The following is a 20,829-nucleotide window of genomic DNA, read 5'->3' on the forward strand; positions in this document are numbered from 1 at the left end:
GTACTTGCAGGCAATCTAACACATGTGCAACCTCCCTTTGCATCATGCATCATATGTGCAATTAACTCCAACTTTCTGCCACCCAGGCTTAATATTAATTAGTCTATTAAGCCTGCATGGTGAGCCCGAAGTTTATAAGTTCAAGTTGTCTGCTGGCCTTTGTAGCTGAAGCCTGATGTGGTGGGAGTTTACAAAGTAAGTACAAGTGGAGGGGATTTAGCAAGGCTCTGCACAACTTGTCTGCAAGGACGCCTTGTTGGCAAGCCTCTTTTATCTCATTTTCAACTTCAGTTTATTCTTTCAAGCTTGAGGAAGATGTGGAAGTTAATAATGAGATGTATGGGTTGCCTGGCCAAAAGGCAGCCTGTTTTGCCTTGAAATGAAAGCAAGGTATTGGCTTTACAGTTCACGGGAGTTGGTGTAGGTTCATCAAGTCTGAGTAATGAGAAGCTGGATCCCTTTGTTTTGTGCACTCTGCAGATGGGCTTATTTAAGGCTGCTTGGTGGAGCATTCTGTCGCTGATGTTTTACAGTTGTTCATTGATTGCCAATATTCTGCTTAAACCAATAGAAGCGTTTGCTCTGCAGTTTGTAACATAACCATTTTTGCTGTTTCTTTAAGATTCTTCTCCTTTATGTTTTACTACTTGGACTGGAAAATCATTACTGAAGAACTTCTCAATTTCTTCATCACTTTGTAATGCATCTGTTTATTCCTCCTGCAGCTGTCTGTTTTCTCCATGTATCTCTTTATATATGACAAAATATTACATACTTATTCCAGGAGTTTCTGTGTGCTCTGCTATATTTACATCACTTAGACTACCAGGCAGAGAAAACGTTTAACATCTTAGAAAGAGCCAGACACCTTGCAGAATAGCACTTATTTTTTCCACATGGTACCAGTCAATATGATTGCAGGGAGCATGATGCATTTATGAGCTCTGAGATGCTTGGGAAACTGATCTTGTTTCTGTCTTCTGCTACCTGGGCTGATTATACCTTAGATTGCTTTTGTATTTGAGAGATGTAACTTTGTTTTTAGTATGTTCAGGCTTAAGCTCTGCATTGACTCTGACTTGCTGTATTTGATGCTGTCAGATGTAGCTACCTCTGCCCACAGTGTTGTCTAGGGGGCTAAAACAAACCCTGTGCTATCTGGATAAGGTCACAATAGCATTTTGGTGTAAGCACTAAGTGCTGCTGCAGTCTTGCTTTCCATTTGGGATGCTCCTGAGCACCGTCACTAATTCAAGGGGTTAAATAGACTGAGAAGTATTCCTTCACATTCTTTTTATTCATTTATTTATTTATTCTGTGTTAGCTTTTTGCTGGCTTTACTCCCTCCATTTGGCTTGCTGAACGTTTGACTGAGTAGCTTTACAAAGCAGAAGTGAATATGAGCATCTGAAGAAAAAGTGAAGTAGTTCAGAGTTGCCTTCATTCTGTAATTAGACTTTAAATGTCACGGTAATGGAGCCTAGAGTGTTTCCTGCAGACTCAGAATCAATTTAGTGTTGGCTCTGGACAGACTTAATGGTATCACATAATCAGTCTGGAAATGTAAGTAGTGAGGCCAGTGCAGTTTCTTTCTGTGGAAAAGGGTATGTAGGTAAGAGGAACAAAACTCCTGATGGGGAGCAGTTCCCAGCCAGTACTCCATCCACATGAACCTGTTTGACTCCTTGAGGCTGATTGTTGTCCTCTTAATCGGGATCTGTGGGAAGAGAATCATCATATCATAGAATGGCCTGGGTTGAAAAGGAGCACAGCGACCATTTACTTTCAACCCCCCTGCTGTGTGCAGGGTCACCAGCAACCAAACCAGGCTGCCCAGAGCCACATCCAGCCTGGCCTTGAATGCCTGCAGGGATGGGGCATCCACAGCCTCCTTGGGCAACCTGTTCTGAGAGAGGTGCTGGTTGGGTGATGGGGAAGGTGTGCTACCAGAAAATGTTTCAGTTGCTGGTACAGTGAGGGGGGGGAAAAGCACCACAGAGAACTGAAGCACTGACATTTCCCAGATTGTATCTGTGGGTTTCAGAGTTTGGGAGTGCATTTATCTGTGTTCACAGATATTCAAGAAATATCCTGTGGGAGCTGTTGAAAGAAGCTGTCTGTTATCTTAGCTGGGGAAATTTATGATCTGCAAACATCAGAAGCTAGGAGGATCTACTGTAAAATGCCACAACGTGTTTGCTTTGGTCTTAAATTCTTTCCTGGGCATCTTCATTTAGCTCCTGATAAAGGCAGGGTGCTGAGCCAAGTAGATTTCTGTTGGTTTTCTTTTTTTTTTAAGAGTTAAGAGCTGTACTGGAAAAGCTCTTAAATTATTTTTATGTGCCGGTATTTTAATTGAAGTGTAATTTTCTTGAAGCAATAAAACCTGACATTCTCATGCTGCCCTTCCGTAATGCTGTTCAAAATCATGTAATTAACATCACTTGTTTGTATCTAGATCTTTATGGAAGTACAGGCATTAAAATACTGGTGGTCTGTGTAATCAAATTACTCAGTATTGTAGCATGCTGCTTCTATTAAAGCTTAACGATTTGATTGATCTTCTCTAGGGTAATTTATTTCTGTATGCCTTCAGATACGACTGCACATGAAATTGCCAAGCAGAAATACGTCCAGCCTTTTGTCCTAATGGCAATTTTATTGCTGTGCATTGCTCATCTTCTATGATTGGTTTCTCTACAAGAGTTATACTAAATCTGGGGCTGTCCCCTTGATAATCTCATGGTGTTATAAGTTTGAACATTGATCATTGGCATTGATGAGACCCTTCATCAAGCAAGAGAAGGTGGTTTAATTCCCAAAGCAATTTTATTGTTCCACTTTCATTGTTTCACCTGCTCATCCTTCTGTCCTGTAAGTTATTCCAATAGCTTGTATGTACTGAGCTTGTGACAGAGACTTAGCTTTGTTGATACCTGTATGTTTTCCTATCTTGTTCAGATCTAATGGCAAGTGTCTGGTACCTGCGAGCCCTTCTGCACACCCCTTTCCATGTGTCCATGTCTGATGCAGGTTCAGTACATGGTACTAATTAGCATGTAATAGTAATTGCCCACATAATAATTACCTGGGCAAGTTGTTTTGAAAGCTGTCTTTTTAGACACTGTCAGAGTTTGTATGTTGGTTCAGTGTGTGTGTATGTGTTTGTTCACCCTGCTCTTATTTCTTCCCATTCATTCTTCAGTGGAAAAAATGGACAAACTGGAGAAGTGTAACCTTGATTTATAGTCTATTTTTAATACCAGCTCATTCTGACTGGAGTCAGCACTTAAGGAACCACATGCATCTTTTCCTGTTCAGGATCTTGTTTCAGCACATGTGTCCCTGGGCTTGCCCTGTTCTGTTGATGCATTTTGTACATCCATTCTCTAGGGTTCTCAGCCTTCCCTCCCTCCTGTATTTGTGATTGTATACTCTTGGGTTGCTTATGTTTCAGGACATTAACGAGCCAGCAGGGAATAAAAGGAAGAATATCTTGGCTGTAGTTCGATGTCTTGTGAAAACGAGGCGGATTAAACCAAGTGTTGGAATGAGAGAGCACCCAACACTTCGCACTGACTTGCATCTTGCTATTGCACATATAGCGTTTCTCTTTGAATACAGCATATCTATGTAGCCTTTTCCTATTTTCTTGTTTATGTAGCCTCAGTAAAAGCAGCTCCATTATTTATGTTCTCAATTGCACTGTTGGTACTTCAGTTGAACTCTTCCTGCTGTGTGGCTCATGGCTGAAGCCTGCACCTGTGTCTGGTTTGCCCACTGCTCTCCTGCTGTGTCAGGTATCCTGTGCTGGTTAGTGTTTAGTGCAGGCAGTGAATGAAATGAGACTAAATGGCATCGATTACAAATACAGTATAGTTTCATCCTGAGTATATAGAGCTGAAAGTAATTTTACGGTGGCAGGGAATGGGGTTAATATGTAGTGACTGTTTTACTACAGATTGCTGATAATATCCAGGGCAAGCTGTTGAGTCCTGTCTTGTATTCACTGCATCCTTGTGCAGCAAATGGTAATAACAGCTTAAGTAATGGTAATATCAGAGTGTGCATCTTAAAGAAAATACCTCATTGCTCTTCAGCAAGTAGTTCTGTGGGCCTTTTAGTTTTCTAGGTGGACTGAAAAGTTGAGAAAGCAAATTGTAAACACTAAATATTGGTATTAATTTGTGTATAAATGTAACTTCTCTCATTATGTGCTTTGTGTTCTGATCTGATTGCCTTGAACTTGATTCCGTAGTGTATGTGTCTTGGCTCGAGTAGTTTGGAGAGCAGTCAACAAATGAGCTGTTCCAGGAGGAACTGACTGCAATTAAAGAGCTGATAGTCCATATATCAGCATATATCAATACTTTGAGGGGACACAGCTGTAAATAAGAGAAAGTTGGATGCATGATTCCCAGTGATAGACAGGTGTGTTTGTAGGAGTCTGTAACAATTCTTTTGGAAGTAATGAACCCCATGAAGAGTCTTGTTTTCTTCCATGACGTTCCAACTTCTACCTGTTTACTTGGGTGTAAAATTGTTGCTTTCCCAGAAGCTTGGAGCACTCTTGTTAATGCTGATGCGTGAGCACTGATTTCTGAACCTGCAATTGAATTTGTGGACTTGAGGAAGTATTTGCTTAAAGATTCAAATAAGAAGCAGAGCTGGTGGTGCTGAGAGTTGCTCTGTTCTGGTGTGTTACTGCTGGTTCTTTCCTCTGTCTTACTTGTTCTCTTCCTGTTCTTATTACAGGTCTAGATGCAGAGTTGTCTTACGTGAGGAATGATGTTGTTAATCATTACGCATTGTCCTTCAATCTCTTAATTCCCAGCGAGACCAACAATCTTCACTTCAGTTGGCATGCTAAATCCAAGGTAAGCAGGCAAAGCTTCTGCGTTCCAGTTCTTACTGCATGATCTGTGTTGCTTATTGATCACCTGTTGTATCACCTGCTGTTATGATTGTTTTTTTCTTTGCGGAAAATAACATATGGTAGGTGCAAAAAATATTATGCATTGTTTTAGCTACTTTTTTGTTTATTTGATTGCAGAAAATAAATCGTTATGTATCAAAACTGCCTCTTTCTTATTTTAGGAAGGTTAAACGCTTCTTGTGAAGCATTCTGTATTTCTTTTGCCAGAACAAATAAAGCTGCTTCCTGTGTAATCTCTGCTGGTGGTGAACTGAACACACAGAAGCAGCCATGAAACGAGGCTTCAGCCTTTGGAAATCAAATGTAGAACAATTGTGTTTTAGAGTTTGCTAGAAACAGATTCCTGGAGATGAGGAGTATCTATAAAATTAGCATCCAGTATGTTATTACTGAGTCTCAAGTAAATGGAAGGGGCTTTTTATTTCAGTTAATTACTGCAGCTGGAGCGCACAGCAACAACTGTCATAAAGATCGCGTATGCTTTTACATTTTGAAGGCTTTCCAGTTACTTAATTTATTTTTGTAGGTGAAATGATCTGTTTAGTCTCTGCCAGACTTTCTTTTTTTATAAGTCTGAGCAATGGTTATTCTTCTGTTCTTAAACAGGAATGACTGAAATCAAACATTACTGTTTTTATAACTTCACCGGTGCAATTTCTAACCATTCCATCTGCCAGCATTCTTCCTTCTGAGGTGTCACTTCTTACAGGATGTGATTTCAGACCCACAAAAGCTATTGCATGCCCTTGTGCTTCATACCATGTTCCATTTTCACAGGCAGTTCAGTCACTTGCCATTTGAACAGGATCTTTGAGGAAGTTTCCTCACTGTTACAGCTTCATTTAGGAGCTACGTGCTTTGCTGTCCTTGCCCTGGGCCTCCTTGTCACTGCCTGTCCACTTGGAATAGGATTATTATTATTATTTTTTTCACTGAATTGCAGACTAGTTGATGTTGGAAGGGACCAGTGGAGGTCCTTCAGTTCCACCTCTGCTCAGTCAGGGCCACCCAGAGCAAGGTACCCAGGACCATGTTCAGAAGCCTTTGAATGTCAAGGAAGGAATCCCCCTCCCACCTCTCTGGGCATCCTGTGCCAGTGCTAGATCACCATGTAGCACAGAATTGTTTCCTGGTGTTCCAGTTTGTGCTCTGTGCCTTTTGTGCTGTCAGTGGGCACTGCTGAGGAGAGCCTAGCTCTATTCTCATTGCACTCTCCCTGCAGGAATTTATTGACATAGATTAGATCCCTCTGAGGCTCTTCTTCTCTAGGCTGAGGAATCTCCGCTCCCTCAGTTTTTGCTCATTGGAGAGTTGTTCCAGGGCCTCCAGCACTGTGTCCAAGTCTCTTGTACTGGGAGTCTCAGAGCAAGATGTGGTACTCCAGGTGCAGTCTGCCCAGTGCTGGGCAGTGTGGAAAGATCACTTTTCTTTTTTTTAACCTACTCTTAATACTTTGCCTAATGCAGCCAGGAATACCAATCAACATTGCTAGCACATTGCTGATTGGTGTTCATCTTGGTGTCTACAGGGACTCTAGGCCTTTCAATTCTAGGCTGCTTCCCAGCTGGGTGTCCCCAGAATTCTCGGGTGCTTGGGGTTGTTGCACTCCCCTTCCTTCCTCCTCCAAAAAGCAGGGTATGGGATTTTATTTATTCTTTACATTGGGAAAAAGTATCAAACAGTATATAGAATTTCTTCTTGCTGCTTTGAAGATTTCTTACATGTTTCCAATCTCCCAACTGTTGTTACAGGTTGAGTATAAACTGGGATTTCAGGTGGATAATCCCATGGCTATGGCTATGCCCCAAGCCAACATTTCTTTACAAGGAGAAGTTCCTCGCACCCTCTCAGGTAAACAGTACAGCTAGGACTGACAGTACTAGATTTCTGAGCCTTCTCTGTTAAATGTTTTATGCTTACAAGTCTTCTACAACAGTTATAACATTGCTGAAAGAGTTTTATACATTGTGCCTGCTAGCCTGAGAGTAAGGTCTTTCCCTTTGTTTAGTGGATGATAGAGATCTGCTAAGGAAACACGACATTGTGTGTGTTTATAGACACACACACAAGCTTCCCATTCTCTTTCAACAATAGTAATTAGCAGTTGCATGGACTTTAGAGTCCATGCCTTTGAGTTTTGCTAGCCTACAGATACATAATGTCAAGATGTATGGGGCCTGTTAATACGTGGAAGTGTTTATGATAAGTTTAAAATTGAGAAAACTATTTTGAGTATGTACTAGGTCTTCTGTAGAATTTCTAATAGAAAGTGTTTCAGGAAGTGGGCAGATGATCACGATTCCTTGCTGATTCAGTGACAGTTCCTCCTTGCTTTGTGCTCCATGGGGATAAAGTATTTATTTTAGTGTTGGCTTTGGACCACTTCTTTGTGGAGGCAGAGACCAGGGAATCAGACTTGTTGTGTCTGCTCTGCTGGCATCAATAATTCTGGTATGTAAGCTGGGAAATAAATACTGTCAGATTAGTTCAAGCTCTGATTGCAGTCAGACTTGCACAGGCTGAAGTATTTAAACTTAACTATTGTGCAAGAAGCTGACTTTCATAGTGTCTGAAAAAACAACGAGGAAAATGGAATTTTCTGGTTTTGGGTGATGAGAGTTTTCTGTTGTGAGAGGGCTTCAGCTCCAGAGTTGGTGGGTGGTTGGTGGTCATCTGCCCACAAGGGAAAACCGTGAGCTGTAATGTGACACATAATTAAGTTCATTGAAAAATACACCCTTCATGCTTTTGTGACTGTCACATGATGTCTGAGATGTGCTCAAATGTGATTGTACTGTCTGTTGTCTGTTTGCAGTGTTTCGTGTTGAACTCTCCTGCACTGGCAGACTCGACTCTGAGGTCACAATATTAATGCAGCTCAACTTGACAATAAACTCATCCAAAAACATCACAGTTTTAAATTTCAAACGAAGGAAAATGTGCTACAAAAGTAAGGCACTGTTTCAAATACTCGGCAGTTTTTAGCGCTCATGCAGGGTAGATAAAGGAAATGGGAAAGACTAAGGACACTAGTAGCAATCCACGAGAGTAAATTATGGAGGGAATAGTAATAACTTGGCTTCCAGACAAAAAATATGGATTGTTGGAAGAAGCATAAGGTGATGAAAGAATGAATTCCTCAAGTATTATGTTGCATTGAGTCCAGCAAATGTCCAAGGATGCAAAAATGTGTGTGAAGGTGTGGCTTTTTAGCATTTCACACTGATTCTCATGCTCCTTGGCATTAATGTTGTGAGAAAATTCTTCTTAATTCAGTATGTATCGTATCTCTTTCTAGTGTAAGTGGAGGTCTTTCTGAAAATATTTTAAGGACAGAATTTCTTCACTTTGTGATTTCTTAGGTGCTTTTTTCAGGTGTTTTAAGTGGGGGAAGCTTAGACTGCTTATGCATTCATACCTTTCTGAGTTGCTGAATGAGCTGAGGGGGTTTCCATAAGCATTACGTGGTTATCAGGGTGTGTGAAGTAGAGCCACATCCTAAGTTACTCAGAAGTAATTCTTAAAAAGATCACGTTTCTGTGGGTTCATAATCATGTCAGTAGCTTTTTTTGAAGGTTGTGCATTGAGTGGTGTAGAGCATCTGGGGATTTCTAATTTAATTTAGTGCGTAAGGTAGCTCTATGTGGGAACTTGCAAGTGGTTTTGCTCAAGGCGTTCCTAATAAGTCCTTGGAAGGTTCAAAAAAGAAGCAAAGTTGTCAGATCTTTCCTTTTTGTATTTTTTGTATTTTTTCTGGCTTTCATTTTTGCAAAGAAGTATCTCCATAAGGAGTAAGTAGGTGCTGCGCTGGGGAGGAGGTTGCTGTTTGCAGCTGGGAGCAGGAATGAGGATGTGAGTCTGGGTCTTTGCACTCACAGAAATCCATTACTTTGCCTCAGGTGTATGTGGAACCTCAGTGAGTTCGACTGAAGTGATCTCTGCAGCCTGCTTTCCTTTGATTTGCGCTTTCAATAATTAGTGACCAATAATAAGCTTAACAAAGACTTATCCCCTTTCCAAAAGACCATTTTCACACAAGAAGCCAAGCACGTCCATGTGGCTTTTGTTCTTTTTCTTCCCAATAAATATTTAAACAGACATTGTCATCCTTCAGTTTTAAAACACTCATGATTGCAGCTGAGAAGGCAAGGTGCCCAGGGCTGCACCCCTTAACTTCTTCATAGATAAGTTGTTAGAATCTGAGTAATATTCACTGAATGTTCAATTAATAAAGTCATTGTTATCCTGTAGGAGCTGATTCTGTAGGGCTTTTATTTAGTGTACATACATTCAGTCACTCTGTTCCTGTCTTTTCTACTCTCTGCTGCTTTGCACTTTCTTGGACAAGCAGAAGGGTAAGTAGATCCAGTGGGTTCAAACATAGCCTCAATGGACATACATGTTAGTGGTGAAATACCTGACACATGTGTCTTGAAGCAGTGTAATTTCTATTATTATTATTTTTTAAATACTACTGTATAGTGGTTAGGCATTTTAAAATGGAAATGTAGAAATAACTGTAGTCATAAGGTCAGCTCATCTGTTTGGAAAAACATTTGTTTTTCATGAAGTGAGGCGATTGATTTCCTTTGAAGGACTGCAGTAATACGTGTTCACTAAGCTTAATGGCTTTCTCTCATCTGTTTAGAGCTTGAACCAGAAGTCAAATCTCCAGCATCTGACAAAAATAGCAGCAAGGCTATCTGTAAGTAACCTTAAATGTACCACTTACTCCAAGTGTAAACAAAATAAAACCTGGGGTTATTCTTTGTTTTTGCAGCTTTCCCTATGAAAACAACCCCTCAAGTTGTTTCTACTAAACCCAGTATTTTAGTGGGGTTTTTGGTGATGGTTTTATCTGGTAATATGCTCTAATGAGGAAGCAGAAAACTACGCCTACTCTCACAACAACTTTTTTCTAAATCACGTCTTTGGGGGTCTGTTTTGCTGCATATTACTCTAATCAGTCTCTTGACTTAAGGACCTGTCTGGTTTGCAGTTTTGCCTTCTGTTCATTTGTTTCTGATAGTTAGTTTCCTTTACTCTCATTTCCCTGCTGCTCAGAACTATAATCGACTGACTGTGCTCATTCTGTGGCACCTGAAACACAAACACTTCTGCCAAAATGCTTTGGAAAGCATTGGATAGTTGCTCAGTTTTCCTTTCTCTATTCACAGTCTCTTCCAGGGCCATTGTTATCCACAATACTATGATTATAAATTAGAAGTGGCTAGGGTTATTCAGAAGCCCTACTGATAAAATGTGCCTTCTGCATCCAACCCTTGGGCTTATGTTCCTTCTCAGCACGGAGGGAACCATAGTGCCCCATAGTTGAGGACACCCTTGTCTGTCTCTGTGCCAGCCCCTTCAACTGCCGGACGTTGGCAGTGGTGATGTTTGGGATGAGTCTTGGAGCAGTTCTGTCATCCTGCTGTGTCAGCTTGTTGGGGAATACCAGAATATCTGAGGTGTTGTTTTTTGGTTTGTTTTTTTTGAGACCTATTCAGAAGCTTTTTGCCTTTGTGTTTCAGTTGATCCTGTAAATGCAGCTCCCACCACTTCTACCCGTGTGTTTTATATCAGCGTAGGCGTGTGCTGTGCTGTTATATTCCTGGTGGCAATAATACTAGCTGTCTTGCATCTCCACAGTATGAAAAGGATAGAGTTGGACGACAGGTACGTGATCAGAGTTTTCAAGGGCTTTTTTGGGGATGAATTTATGCAGGCTTTGGGGATTTCTGGTCTCGGATATAAGCTTTCTGTAGTAGCGTGCAATTTGTGCTAAGCTGCAGCAGCAACTGGTATGTAGTTATGCTAAGTGCTGTACTGCACTAAGGCAGCAGTTGCAGGTGATAGTGTGGAGGGTTGTGGTTCACTTTGATCTTGGTGTCAGGTATGGGAATTACAAGTGTTTGGTTACAAAGCTGAAAATCTCTCTTTCCCAGATGTATTTTTTGATTCCTTTACACCCAGTTGGCACGTAGGAGAGAAGACCTTGTAATGCATGCTCAGGGATAATACATTTGACACACATCGTCTCCTTTTTAATGTGTTGAGTGTGATTTTTGCTGAGTGGGGAATAAACAAGAAGCATACTGTGGCTCTCCTGTAGGCTATTTGAACAAGCTGCATCGGGTACAACTGTGCAGGAGCTGGGAGTTTTGAAGCTGAATACTTTGGAAATGCAGTTGGGTGTGTAGGTGGTTTCCCTCTCCGAAAGGATGTCTTCTGTGGATTTTGTTCCTGCATGCAGCCTCTCAGGGTAGCTGTCCTCTGCCTTGGACAGATGCCTCCCTGCTTTTCTTTCAGCCCTCTGCTACTTCAGTGTTACCAGATCACTGGGATTCTGGGGGATTAGCTGTACTAAGTAGCAGTAGTACCTGAAGAGTTGTACTCAGTGTGAGGTCATCTAACCAAGTGACCAGTCAGTTTTCCTCAATTCATTTGTTCCTAAATTGTCTACTGAAGATTTTTAAGTAAAAAAGTTCGTTTGCTCCATAAAAGAAAAGCATTAAATTTAGTATATGTAAATATATTCTTCTAAGAGGTTTTGAGAATCTGTGCCTCAGTCTAGCAATGTGATCAAATTGCCTTTTCTTCCACTATATTAGACTTGATTTTTGCAGTGTAAGAGCCAGCAAATTCCCTGCAAAGCGATATTTCAGTCCTTGGCTGAGAAACTGCTTCAGTGTTTTAATTTAACCTCAGTGTTACACACTAGTAATATATATGATCAGTGACTGCCTGATGGAGCAACGAGTCCAGGAATGCATGGGAGAAGAAACAACTTCTGATTTGGTTTTGAATAAGAAGCTCAGAGTGTTTCTGCAGAGGGGATCTGAATCAAAGATTATAACGTTGTGAGGGTTAACAACCACCCACGAGGAACAGGGGTAAAAGAAAAAACCTGCTGCTGTTGCCCTTAATTTCAAAAGGCAGAGCAAATAAAAACGAGATTGTTAAATAAAAGTTAAAAATGGGCAGCTGAGTTTATGGGTTGCATGTGGACTATTTGAGAACATTGTATTGAAAGTTCAGAGCAAATGCTTACATACCGTCTATCAAAGGCACTTAAAGTGCCAAAGAAAGTTGGCATGGCTTAACAGTAGGATAATGGGCGTAGTTAAAAGCAAGAATTAGTCCTTAAAAAGCTGAGATTGCATGCGAGTGAGAAGACGAGGATAATAAATCCAGACAAGCTGAACCTAAAAATACAATAAAGTCAACCAAAAAAGTTGTTTCTCCAACTTGCCACAGGCACAAAACAGTTCTTTTTCAGTCTTGCCAGCAGCAAGAAGGCAGCCAGAGAAATCTGTCTGGCTGGTAGGTGATCATGTTACAAAAGGAGTTTTCAGGGAAGGTAAAGCCATAAGAGAAAACAAAGCTGTATGGTCGCTGACTGTGATGGCTGTGTCAGAACACTGCTTCCTGGGGGACTTGCTGGAAAGTGAATCACTGTGGGGAGCTTTGAAGACAAACTTCAAATAGCAACTTAACTATCATTCGTTTTTTTTTGCTAGCACCAGTCTTTGAAAGACTCTAGAGGAAGTTAAGGTGGAAAGACGATCAGTGAAAAATGGCAAGGCAGCTTAATGTATTGATCTGCAAAAGAGAGGTGGATAAACTGGTGTATAGTTGGTGTGGGGTGAGATGTTGGCACCAAGAAGTAAAGACACAATATATATTGTAATATAATGGTTTTGCTGTTTCTGGCATGGGAGGATGTCTTTTGCAATATGTGTTTTGTCAGTTTTGTATCTCTGATTTTTCAGAGGTGGGGAAAGCAAACCAAAAAATAGACTGTCGTCACAAATATAAGGAAAAAGCCATTCACTGTCCAAAGACAGAAGTGCTGAGGTTTTTTAGTTACTCAAGTTCAATCTGGAAAACCTTCATTATTTAACTTTAATAGATGAATTTTGAATTGAGTGCAGTAACACACAATCATGTTCGTGTCCAATTTTGTTTTTAAAACAGCATTAGCGACAGCAGTAGCTCGCAAGGTTTATCCCAGCCTTCCACACAGACGACACAGTACTTGAGAGCTGATACACCCAACAATGCAACACCAGTAACCAGTAAGTGTTAATCTAATTACAGACCTTTGCCTTGGACACAGCTGGAGTATATGGGTCTCGCTTCTTCTGAATTAAGGAAGACAGAAAAGCAGGAATAATCTCCTGGCTCTGTCACTTTCTCTTCAGAGTTATGTGATGTATTGTTTTATCCATCCTTGTCATTCATAGTTAAGATTGAGATCTACATATGGTCTGGGATGCTGGAGTCACCTTAGGAGTGTGATAGTGTTACAAGGGTGAAAGGGTGAAGTGACAGTGCTTTATATGCTTTCTAATAGATCAGTCTGGGAACAGTTACTAGCTACATTCTGTGTTAATTCTGTAATTCCTGAAGTTATTTGTTATCTACAGAGAGTATTTACTCCTGCAATTACTGTTCATCAGCTTTAGTGGCAGGATATCTATACAGCGTAACTCTATTAAAGGGACCTTTCCTACATTCAGGGTTTGAAGACAATAACATGATTCCCTGGCAAATCAGTCTCATTGAAGGCTGGACTGACTGTGAGCCTTTTCCCTTGTGCTGGCACTTAGGCAGCTAGACTGTTAACCAGATCAGGGAGCGGAGCCAGCCAAACACTGATTTCTTCTGTAGTGGTTTGTTATTTGGTTAGCTGGGATCTCTGAATTGGTGTGTAGCCTAGTGAAATGAGCACCACTAGTTTTGGTGCTTAAGGTGGGGTATGGATCTACATGACTGGACACTGAAAGAAAGCAGGACTTAGTCCGGACAGAATTGACTCAAAATACTGCTAAAGCCTGTTCTAAAAGATCTGAGGTAAGGTAAGAGTGTATGTTAAAAAGTGAGGGATTAATAGGGGGAGTCTGGCAGGGGAATGAACATTCTCTTTGTTAATCTCAATTAGTTGTTTTTCTGAATAGAGTAGGAATTGCCAAGCTTTTCAAGCATCTCCTTTTGTCATCTGCTGTCAATGATTCTTTATTCTATAACACAAAAGTTTTTTTGTATTAATAACCCGAAGAGACTTTTTCAGCAATCTAATAAGTAGAAATATCAGTGTCTATCCTTTATACAGTGCAATATTTGTCCTGTAGAGCTAGCTAAATAATGATTAATGACTTGACTATTTTTTTTTTAAGCAAGCAGTAAGACCCAAAAGTCTCTTCTATTTTCTCCTGGCTGCACTCAGCACTGATGGTAACCATTCCAGTCAACAGTGGAGCACTGCATGAGTACTGTAACTACGGTTCAGCCTCAGTGTCTGTCCCACTTTTCTCCCCAGGTGTGGGAGCAGGTGTTTACCAAGACTGGAACTCCTGCAGCTTTGGGAAAGTCTTGGCTTTCTTCTAAATTTAATTAATATCTCCCTAAACAAAAGGGATTTTTGTCATCTGAGTTCATCTGTTTTGGAAACAGCTGCCTGGAAACTTTATATGGTAGAGGCATTAAGACAAATACATCTATTAAAAACTTATTTTCCACATGGTTTGAAAGAGACCATAGCATGCAAATAATTTTTAAGCTGGTTTTCCTGGTTACTGTCCCACCTGTCCCTCTTTTCACCCACCAGCCTTTTTGTGTACCACTTCTTATCCCAAAGCACAGTGTGGTGTTGATGTGCTGTCAGACTTTTTAGCTTGGCTCTCTAAGCAGTGTCATCTAGTTAGAGTGATCCCTGGATATTTGTTAAAGAGCCTCTTGCCAAAGACTTGCCATAAAGATGTCCATGTCCTTAGTGGCAATTGAGCTGTTTACCAAGATGAGCATGGACGCAGCTGTACCTCAGTGGCACTCATTTGACTTGCTGTGTTCAGTTTGTATTGTTTCAGAATGCCTTTTTTGGGAATGAGGGTTGCATACCACCACTATCATGGGGAACAGTGTAACTGAGCATAAGAAGAAAAAAGTTTAGATGCAGAAAACAAAGAGGAAGAACGCTATTAGGCCTATCACAATTGTATTAACCTTGTTTTCAGTGACCCTTAATATTTATCGTATAAGTGACTTTCAAACTTTCTCTAGTAATTCAAGGTCTTGCTACAAAAACACTCAGGCCTTTTTGGGTATGTTGGTGTATCTAGCTAGATGTGTCTCATGCCCAGAAGAGGGCACTGATGATTCTGGTTGTGCTCCTGATGCAGTACCGGGTAAGGCGTTTTCCTGATTCCAGCAAGTCTGCAGCAGTTTCTAACCTGAGTCTTTATTTCCCTGTTGAGAGGGAAGTGCAGTGTTATGTTAATCCGCTTCAGTATGCGAGAAGGAGCTTCATTTACTTGGTGTTAATACTGAGTCTCAGTTGTAGAATGTTATATATATCTGTGTGATTACTACGTTTGGCTTCTCTTGTGCATTTTTTTTGTTGTTGTTTAATATACTATACATAATCTTCCTTAGTACACACTGCTTGCATGTCTTTGTACCTGTAGGTGGTGCTGAGGTGAAGCAATATGCTTGTGGTCTTATTATAAGGGTATTTATATTGGTTTGTTTGGCTCTGCTGGCTCCTCAGGTTATCCTACGTTACGGATAGAGAAGAATGATCTTAAAAGTGTCACTCTAATGGAAGCAAAAGCTAAAGTGAAGGATATAGCCATCTCCAGGGAGAGGATAACTCTAAAAGATGTGCTTCAAGAAGGTATTTACAGCGCTTCGGATGCTTATTGGTTACAATATGGTGTTATATATATATGTATGTAGTATTCTTTTTGCAAGATTTTTCTGAAATTAATCATGGGTGATGTTGCTGATCTTTATAACTTTTGTGGAAGTAAAGAATGATGGATGATGTTTGCATTTAGGGTGCGGGGGAGGTGTGGGGAAGCGGCTTCTAAAATACATTAGAACATGGGAGCGACTAATTATGCAAAGTAAATAATTGTCTGTGTTAATAACCTGGTCGTTTAAAAAGAAAAATAAATGAAAGGGTGAGATGGCTAAGGAGTGAGGTAATCAGCTGAGGCTGTAAGTGGTTAAGTAATTCAACTGCAAAGTTATTGCAGGAGAACTTCACTTAAGAGGGGGGGGAAGTGCCTCTGTCATCTAAATCCAGCCAGTCTCCATTTAATAGCTAATATGGAAATATCTACAGATGCAAAATTAACAGTTTTGCTATAAAAAAAATAGTTTACAGTTTCTTTTATTGCTTAATTTTCAGAAGTGTTCATTTAAAATAGTAATTGTTTTTACTTGATATTGAATTTAGAACATAGACTTGAATATCTAGGTTCTTGTCACTAATGGTTAGTAATGTAACTTTAAGTCTGTATCCCCATAGCCAGAATAAGAAACCAGATTTCCAAAGCTAGAGATTTAAGGTGGTTATCCTTTAGAGGCAGAACTGTTAAGTGCTTTACATTACAACGAGAGGTTGCCAAACATTCTGATTTAATGTATGGGTTTAATCTTGAAGCTGATAGCTTTGTTCTTCAGTCCAATGGTTGTGCAAAAATCTTCTTACATGTGGAAGAAGTGTTTTGGATCATAGAATTGTAGAATGGCTTTGGTTGAAAGGACCCCTATAGCCCACCCAGTTCCAAACCCATGCCATGGGCAGTGGTGCTGCCCACCACGTTATGTTGCCCAGTGTTGTCCCCACCAACTTGGCTTTGAATGTAGTCACAGATGTGGCTGCAATGAGATCTTCCCTGAGCCTTCTCCAGGCTGAATGCACCCAACTGTCTCAACCTTTCTTCGTAGGAGTGGTGCATTCAGCTTTCTGATCATCCTCATGGCCTTCCTCTGGATCTGTTCCTATGGTCTGCATCCTTCTTCTAGAGGTCATCTAGCTCAGATCATCTCCAATGAACAGCGACACCTTCAGCTATATCAGGCTGCTCAGAGGCCCATTCAGCTTGACCTTGCATATCTTCAAGGATGGGACATCCACTACCTCTTTTGGCAACTTGTTCCAGTGCCTCATCACCCTTACAAAAAATAAAAGTTTTCCTTATGCCCATATTAAACCTCCTCACCCCCCCTTTTTTTTTTTTCCCTTTAACCCCATGTACTTTTCAGAAGGGCCGTGTTCCATTCTTACATCTCCCACCTTGTACTGGTAGCAGAAATTGCCACAATGCAGATGCAGATCTTGTGCTCGGATTTACTGAAACTAATGAGGTTCACCTGGGCCCACTGCTCAGCCTGTCTGGGTCTCTCTGAATGGTGTCCCATCCCTCAGGTGCACTGACCACATCACACTGCTTGACATCATTCGCATACTGCTGAGGATGCTCTTGATCCCACTGTTGATGTCATTGATGAAGATGTTAAAGAGCACCACTCCCAGTGTTGGCTTCTGAGGGACAGCACTTGCCCCTGATCTCCATCCAAACACTGAGCCATTGTCCACCACTCTCAGGGTATGATCTTGTAACCAGTCTCTTGTACATCAAACACTCTACCCATCAATCCATATCTTTCCAGTTCAGAGAGAAGGATGTTATGGGGACTGTGTCAAAGGTGTTGTAGAAGTCCAGATAGATGATGTCAGTGGATCTTCATGTGTCCACAGATACAGTTATGCAATCATAAAAAGTGACAAGGTTGGTCAGGTAAGACCTATCCCCGTTGAAGCCATGTTGGTTGTTCTGTATCATCTCTTTCTCTTCCATATGTCTTAGCATAGCTTCCAGGAGGGTCTGTTTCTTGACCTTCTCTGACACTGAGGTGAGACTATTGGGTCTTTAGTTCCCTGAGTCATTCTTTCTACCCTTCTTAAAAATGGGTGCTATGTTGCCTTTCTCCTGTATCTGGGGTTGCTCCAAATGAATTGCAGCACCTTGTGCTCGGCCTTGTTCAACTTCATTATGTTCCTGTGGGCCAAATTTTCAAGCCCATCCAGATCCCTTTGGATGGCATCCCATCCTTCGGTTGTATCATCTGCACCACTCAGCTTGGTGTCATCAGCAAACTTGCTGAGAGTGCGTTCAGTCCCATTATCCAGGTCATTGATAAAGGTGTTGAAGGCTGTTCTTGTTTATACTTTCTTGCACATGGCTGTAATGTTCAGATCCATCTGATGACTGCAAAATGGGATCATAGATATCTCACAAAGTTTACATGCAACCTCGTGGTAGGTGATAAAAAAATATTGCACTCATCCTGCTAAGTACCGAGGAATCAGATAAGAGATGAACTTTATGCTGGGATATGTACAACTGTTCAGTTTAGTTCTTTTTCTTGGAATAATTTTGCTAAAATATGTGAGTGGAAAAATTTTGAAGACTGGGGTTGGAAAAAAAAGCCAGAAAAAAGTGAAAACCAAAATAATCTTTGAAGAAAGAGTATCACATTTTGATAATGTGATAACTGTATTCACAAACCGTACAATGTAAGCTTTCAGTCTTTGCTATGTATCGCTCTGAATCCAATTCCTGTAGATGGAGAGGTGGTTATGTATTGTCAGTACTCTTGTTGATTCACAGGGGCATTCAAGGCTTAAGCTTTACTTCCCATTACTCATAACTTTCTGCTGTGGCAGATACATTTTAAGGCAGTGGGGTTTTAATGGATATTTAATTCTGTTAGCTTTGTCAGTGTGTTTTAAGCATATCGTGCTTACTGATCTTATGTTCTCTTTGTAGGCACATTTGGGCGCATTTTCCACGGAATTCTAATAGAGGAAAAAGACCCCAGTAAAGAAAAACAAGTTTTTGTGAAAACTGTTAAAGGTATGTTTACCTGAAGAACTCCATTTTGTCCAGTTGTTTGGCCTGTGTTGCTTGCTGAGTGTATCAAATTTGTCTTTAAAAGCAATTAAGCAAAAGCCTTGTGAAACATACTGAAGAGCACTACTTAAAAATCAAGCATCCTCAGTTAAAGAAAAATCTGCTTCTTTCCAGTATTTGGGGAAGTTTTCCTATTTTCAGCTCTTCTGTTTTTCCCTACCAGACAGTTTGGGGTTTCATTTTATTTCATGTAGCTGGCAAAAGTTTTATCCTGTGTTATGTGAGCCTGGTGTTCCTCTTGTGTTCCACAAAGCTCTTAAAGTTGCTGCTTTGTTCACCAGTTACTTTAACTTGTGATCCCCTTTGCTGTGTTGTTTGGTTCTCTGCACTGATGGAGAATCAATAGACACTGGAGTAATCCTGTAACATCTAAAATTGTTGTGATCTCAGGCACTTTGACATCTGTATGCTTACTTGATAGCATAGAAATAAGACAACATCTGCAAAAACATGTCTTAGTTGAGCTGCTTCCCAGCACTGCTTTTCTGAGCATGAGCTTTCCAGTCTGCTCTTAAAGAAACATTTTCCCCTTGAAGTAGCTTAGATACAGTCTGTCTTTGATACAGTCCATGTCCTTCTTTCTCCTGATGTTTTGCTTTGTGGTGAAAGGTTTGCTAGCTGCAGCTCCATACTGCACGATAGTCTTTACAGAGCAATGACATTTGTATAATTGTTGTTACTAGAGAATTTCTTAGCTTTAATAAGTATAAACTAATTGTCTGCATAGATAATAGATTCTGTTGATAATTGTCTGTGAAATAATACGGGCTTGGGCAGCAGAACGTTGCTAGGAGAATAACTAATAAACATCCCCTCTTCTCCTTACAGGAGTGTATTTGTAGAGCCAATATTAAGCAGTTTCCTCTTTGCCTTGGCTATGATGGCTGCATGTGCAGCTGGGTCATGTACTAAGTTAGGAATTTGATCTGCTTGGAAAAAAGGAGAGCATGAAAATGCTCTTAACCTGAATTTTCCTTGATCTTCTTTGTCCTGTGGCCACACACGCTCTCCTATTTTGACACAAACACAGAGTAGGGTTGAACTGCAGAAGAGAAAATGAGTGTAAGATCTACTGCACTAGACTAAGTATTTCTGGAGGCAAAAAAAGGAGCCTGAAGGTAATGGAAAATAAGGGAAAAAAGTCTTTCTAGCTAAGTTACCCCAGAAAAGCATACACTGTATCTTAATTTTTTCCCCCACAATGTGCTCTGATGTTGGTAGAGTCCAATGATACTCTCAGTTGCAAAAAAAATAAAAATTAGTGAAGGGGTTCAGACTTTCTGAAAAATGGGAACTGTAACTTTTTCAACAGGTGTTATATGGGGAAGAAAATGTAAATGATCCAGTAGCCTTCCTGAGAGAAAAGATCTCTTTCTTATCAGGATCAGAGCTTAAGGCATTGCATTGACTAGCCTATTGTTAGAGTAGTTGCTGCAGCTTTAAATCTGGAACTGCTAATAGAAGAAACCCTTTGGAAGGATAGTACCTGGATAGGTCAAATAGAATCAGTATGTTTGTTTCCAAACTAGAATTTCTCTCATTTATTTTCTCTAAGAACAAGGTTTTAGTAATAAAGTAGAAAAGATTTTATTAACGGGGCTAGACTGCTGTCTGCAATATTCTTACAATATTCTCCATGAGAAACAACTTGTAAGGTGAACAGAGCTTTCTCTTCTCATTTATATACTGAATTATTTGATGCTGTCAGCAAGAAAAGGCTTAAAAATTGCATTACTGATACATCTAATGCCTGTACAGGAGCATTAGAAACAATTAGACTGTCTAATTTACAGGAAAACCTTTACTGTATTTAAGCTTTGGCTAGAGGCATCCTTAGTTGGTGTAGCTGTCAACTGTGTCACTGGATATATCCTGTGAGCCCCAGTATACCGGTGTACTGGCACACAAGTGGCTTTGTGACTGGGTGTTACCAATAGAAGCCATATTAAACATAGCAACTTACAATACAAAGCAAGAAAGCTATAGTGAGTAAGTGATTATCCTCCAAATATGTCCAAGAATGTCTTGCAAACAGTACGCTGGTGCCTGGAAGGCCTCTTTGAGCCGTGGGCAGCTCAAGTGTTGGCTTTTAAAAGACCTCTGTCGTACTAAGGAAATCATTAAATT

General features: G+C 40.5%; 1 protein-coding gene across 3 annotated transcripts in view; it reads left to right on the forward strand.

The window, feature by feature from the left end:
• RYK (receptor like tyrosine kinase) overlaps positions 1 to 20,829 on the forward strand; it is a 48,485-nt gene that overhangs the window by 9,371 nt on the left and 18,285 nt on the right. The window contains exons 2-9 of one of the 3 annotated variants that reach the window (XM_015871176.2): positions 4,756 to 4,877; positions 6,688 to 6,787; positions 7,752 to 7,886; positions 9,585 to 9,641; positions 10,468 to 10,612; positions 12,914 to 13,014; positions 15,477 to 15,611; positions 18,559 to 18,645. In XM_015871176.2, coding sequence (XP_015726662.1) covers positions 4,756 to 4,877; positions 6,688 to 6,787; positions 7,752 to 7,886; positions 9,585 to 9,641; positions 10,468 to 10,612; positions 12,914 to 13,014; positions 15,477 to 15,611; positions 18,559 to 18,645 — 882 coding nt within the window. The remainder of the gene's footprint in view (positions 1 to 4,755; positions 4,878 to 6,687; positions 6,788 to 7,751; positions 7,887 to 9,584; positions 9,642 to 10,467; positions 10,613 to 12,913; positions 13,015 to 15,476; positions 15,612 to 18,558; positions 18,646 to 20,829) is intronic. The other 2 variants (XM_015871177.2, XM_015871178.2) reach the window with 2 other exon arrangements.

The sequence above is a fragment of the Coturnix japonica genome, chromosome 9 (assembly GCF_001577835.2).
Source record: "Coturnix japonica isolate 7356 chromosome 9, Coturnix japonica 2.1, whole genome shotgun sequence".
Lineage (NCBI taxonomy): Eukaryota > Metazoa > Chordata > Aves > Galliformes > Phasianidae > Coturnix > Coturnix japonica.